Source organism: Puntigrus tetrazona, chromosome 22 (genome assembly GCF_018831695.1).
Source record: "Puntigrus tetrazona isolate hp1 chromosome 22, ASM1883169v1, whole genome shotgun sequence".
Taxonomy (NCBI): domain Eukaryota; kingdom Metazoa; phylum Chordata; class Actinopteri; order Cypriniformes; family Cyprinidae; genus Puntigrus; species Puntigrus tetrazona.
Window position 1 is genome coordinate 14,489,072 of NC_056720.1, and position 4,195 is coordinate 14,493,266.

Sequence of the window (4,195 nt, forward strand, 5' to 3'; positions counted from 1 at the left end):
TGTGTGTGATGAAGTTTCCTTTATAAACTAGCAGGACCCAGAAGTTATGCTCTTTAAAGGCTGTTTCGGGCACCATGTATGTTTCAACACAATCTGATGAACATTATATGTTGGCAAGTTTAAACCAATAATTCACCCAAAAGTTACAAATATTCCATATCTTCTCACCCCCAAGCAATCGTATATGACTTTCTTCTTTCGGACGAACACAGAGTTATAAAGAGTTATAAAAAAAAAAAAAAAGTCTATCATGCCTCTTCCAAGCTTGATAATGCTGGTGGATAGGCCTGTGGCCGTTATTTTGAAGCTCAATAAATAACATATATCTGTCGTAAAACAATCTTATATTCTTCTGGAGCAGATCGATGGGTTTCTGTAATAGAAAAAATTTCTACAACTCAAATCACTGACTTCCGGCAACAGCCTTATGTGGTGCTCCACATCAGAGATGATTGTTAAAAGAGTGTGCCATATGTGCCATTTACCTTCCAAATTTTTGTCAAATTATCAGATGTGTGAATGTTTTATTTGCTGTTGGATGATAAAGTGTTGCATGTTAAGGTGAGGCCGCAGTGACTCAGTGACTGATAGTATGAGAGCTCTGATCGATGAACGCACCTCTGTAGGTGCAGGACACACCACAGTTACACATTAACAGAGAGGTCCATCACTGACATCACAGCAGCAGGAGAGTATAAATGTACTGACGATACTCACCTGCACAAGCACAGGAACGGACGCCTAACCCGAACAAAGGACTCCGGGCCCACCCACATCAGCGCACCCTTCTCTGGACTGTATTTGACTTTAGAAAAGACTGAATCATGTGTTCTGGAAATTTCGCCAAATGTCTGGGGATCACCCTCCTCCCACTGGCCATCATCTGCATCCTCTGCAACATTCTACTGTTTTTCCCTGGCGGTAATGTAGCTGATCAGAGTAGCGACATCACGAACGAAGTCTTTTACTTCGGAGGAATTTTGGGATCCGGTGTGCTGGTGAGTGGATGAGCCAATGCCAGTTTTTAAGAAGTTAAGGACTATTAAACTCTAATTTGAGATCATATTTCTTTACAAAAAATAGAGTAGATCAATGTAAATTTATTGCAACACATTTAAGCAGTTTATGGTTTAAGAAGGATTTAAGTATTCTTTCATGATTGAGGCCGGTATTATTTTTATTTATTTATTTATTTTGCATTATGGCTTGACAAGTAATTCAAAGGGACCATTTATTGTAGACATAACTATATTTGTTCAATTTGAAAACTTAGATTCATTGTAGAAACAAATTCACGGGTTCACCTTTAAGTAATGCGCTGGTCTTTGTTTAGATGATTTTTCCTGCCCTAGTTTTTCTGGGCTTGAAGAACAACGACTGCTGTGGCTGCTGTGGAAATGAGAGCTGCGGGAAACGTTTTGCGGTGAGAAAAATCCCCTTTGATTTGAACACTGCTGAGGGGTTCATTAACATTCCCGTTTGAGCATTCCCACCAAAAAAGGCCTTTCTGAGCAAAATATTAGACATATACATTTGTATTCTTACTCTTACCCTACTTGTAATTGAATTTCACAACACATGCCATTTCAAAGCACCATTAGTTAAAATACAGGAAGTATTCTGATATACAGATGTGCTACACACAGTAAAACTAAGAGGAAGCTGTACATCAGTGTCTCAGTTTTAACATTTGCTTTGTTTTCATCTAGATGTTCAGCTCAATCCTGTTCGCTGCAGTCGGGGCTGCGGGCGCAGCTTACTCCGTTATCGTGTCTTGTGTGGCCATTAATCACGGGCCCAAGTGCTTCGTCAGCTATTTCAATGGGACTGCCCAACAAATTAACGTCACTTACCCATTTGAAGAAGGGTATGTGCTTATTATCAAGTTAAATGAAAGTGATAATCCTGTAGCTGTAATGTAATATCACTTGACTTGGTTCTTTCAGAAACTACCTGTCCAACAGAACGCTGTGGGATCTGTGCGAGGGTCCGGGCGATATTGTCACATGGCATCTGACCCTGTTCTCGATGCTGCTGATCGCTGGTTTGGTTCAGATCGGTCTGTGCGCCTTCCAGGTGATCAATGGGCTCATCGGAACAATCTGTGGAGACTGCTGCGGCTGCTGTGGGGTACGCACAAACTCTGATAAAGATAAGAGGAGTTCGCCCATCTAATCTTCCAATATATAATATTATGGAAGACCATTTCCACGACTGAATTAAAAAAAGATTATTGTAACTTTTTAGCTTACAATTCAGACTTTTTTCCTCAAAATTTTGAGATATAAAAATTTAATTTGGAGTTATAAAATTATAATTGTGTTTTTCCTGTTACAAGAAGTTAAGGACTATTAAACTCTAATTTGAGATCATATTTCTTTACAAAAAATCGAGTAGATCAATGTAAATTTATTGCAACACATTTAAGCAGTTTATGGTTTAAGAAGGATTTAGGTATACATAGTTGCAATTGTGAGGGAAAAAAAGGAAAAACTGTATAGAAACTTACAATTGTGAGTTCAAAAGTCAAAATTGTGAGTTTGTATTACTAAATTCTGAGAAAAAAGTTGTGAGATTAAAAAAAAAAGTTAAAATAACTTAACCTTGTGTTTGTTTTTGTTTGCAGAGTTCCTAAACAACTCAGAATGGACTTGGATCAGTGATTCTTCAGGACTAATCATACATCCATATTTGCAATTTTCAATGGTGTTTCTCCTCCTGATTTGTATATATACTGCTCAGATGGATGCTGTTTTGTTCCGAATTTGCTGTATCTGCCTGACGGCTGATGGCTTATGAAGGCAACACACACACACACACACACACACACATATACACATATATGAATATTATATATATACATACATACATATATTATGTATTATATAGATTTATATGATATAGGATATTGAGATTATCTTCTTCTTCTTATATTGAATATTGAATATTTATTCTAAATGTAGGAGAATGTTATTTTCATACAAGTATTTAGTCTTTTTTTCATGATAGATAAAGGGAATGTGCAAATATATTGAATATTTGATAAAAGCTGTCATTTTTTTTATTATTTTAACTCAGGAAATTGGTTGAAATATATTGCTATATTAGTAAAAGGATATGTGACACATAATAAAGTCTTGATTTAAAAAGCACTACATGTCTGCCCTCGTTGCTATACTTGCACTTCTCTTTCTCAGAAGCTTTTTTGTAAATAACTGCAAATTTTGAGTAATATAAATTTAATTAGATTCTACCTGTTTGTTTGTAAAGTCAAAATCAACCCCAACTTTGGAACAAATGGCCCTACTTCCTGGCTTCCCCTTCCTGAAGCAAAAAGCCATTTTGATTTCATCTTTGATTTTGTTGAAAAAAGCCATAAACAATAAAATCAAATAGAATTCACAATTACATACTGTTCCCTTTCAGTCGGTCACTCCGAGTCACGTCGGATGACTGACGAATTGGGATCTCGCTTCGAGAGACCAATCTACTTCGAGTGTATCTAAACGAGCCAATTGAAGATTGGCATGCGCTAATCACATCCAGCTGCCGCTGATCACAGCGCGTGTATAAATAAGCAGCGGGTGCAGCGCATATTCAGCTTTTCGCTTCGGAGCCGAGTGTGACTGTTCTGCTCCAAAGACGATCTACGAGTGTTGGAGTACGGCGTTTCAGCGGAGGTCGTTTTCCTGCGTCGAGTGGATTGCCACAATCAGGCTGCACTACCCCCCTGTTTGTGTGCAAAACGGCTATCCCCTGTTGCCTCAGCACTAAAAGAGCATTCGCGGGTGCGTCTTTTTAAAGACGACGTTATGTCTGGCAAACTCGACGCGTCTTGGAAGATAGCGTGGGTCTTGCTTCAGACGACGTACACCCGTGTGTTTCTGGATGCGGTTGTTACCTGGTGTTGGGTGATGGTCACAATCGTTGCCTCGTGTGCCTGGGCTTAGCACGCTGAGGTGGCGGTTGTGGATGAATCATTTCCTCGTGGGGAGATGGTCATCTCGGAGTGATGGGCGGGCTCTGTCGCCTTGAAAAAAGGAGGCGGAGCTTGTGTTTGCTCGACTTGGTTCTCATCCTGGCTGCAGACAGGTGGGCTCCATTTCGTTGTGACACAAAGCTTAAACTCTGCAACCAGTGGAGCTGCAAAAGGGGCAGTCTGGACCCTCACGTGGGGTATCAGCTGTACCCTCTT

At 39.5% G+C, this 4,195-nt stretch overlaps 1 protein-coding gene across 1 annotated transcript; it reads left to right on the top strand.

The window, feature by feature from the left end:
• Positions 1-711: 711 nt before the first annotated feature.
• On the top strand, positions 712-3,152 carry tm4sf4 (transmembrane 4 L six family member 4). Its single transcript, XM_043222276.1, has 5 exons — positions 712-998; positions 1,334-1,423; positions 1,710-1,867; positions 1,947-2,130; positions 2,627-3,152. The coding sequence occupies exons 1-5, from the start codon at positions 825-827 to the stop codon at positions 2,633-2,635; spliced, it is 615 nt and encodes a 204-aa protein (XP_043078211.1). The 5' UTR covers positions 712-824; the 3' UTR covers positions 2,636-3,152.
• The last annotated feature ends 1,043 nt before the right edge of the window (positions 3,153-4,195 follow it).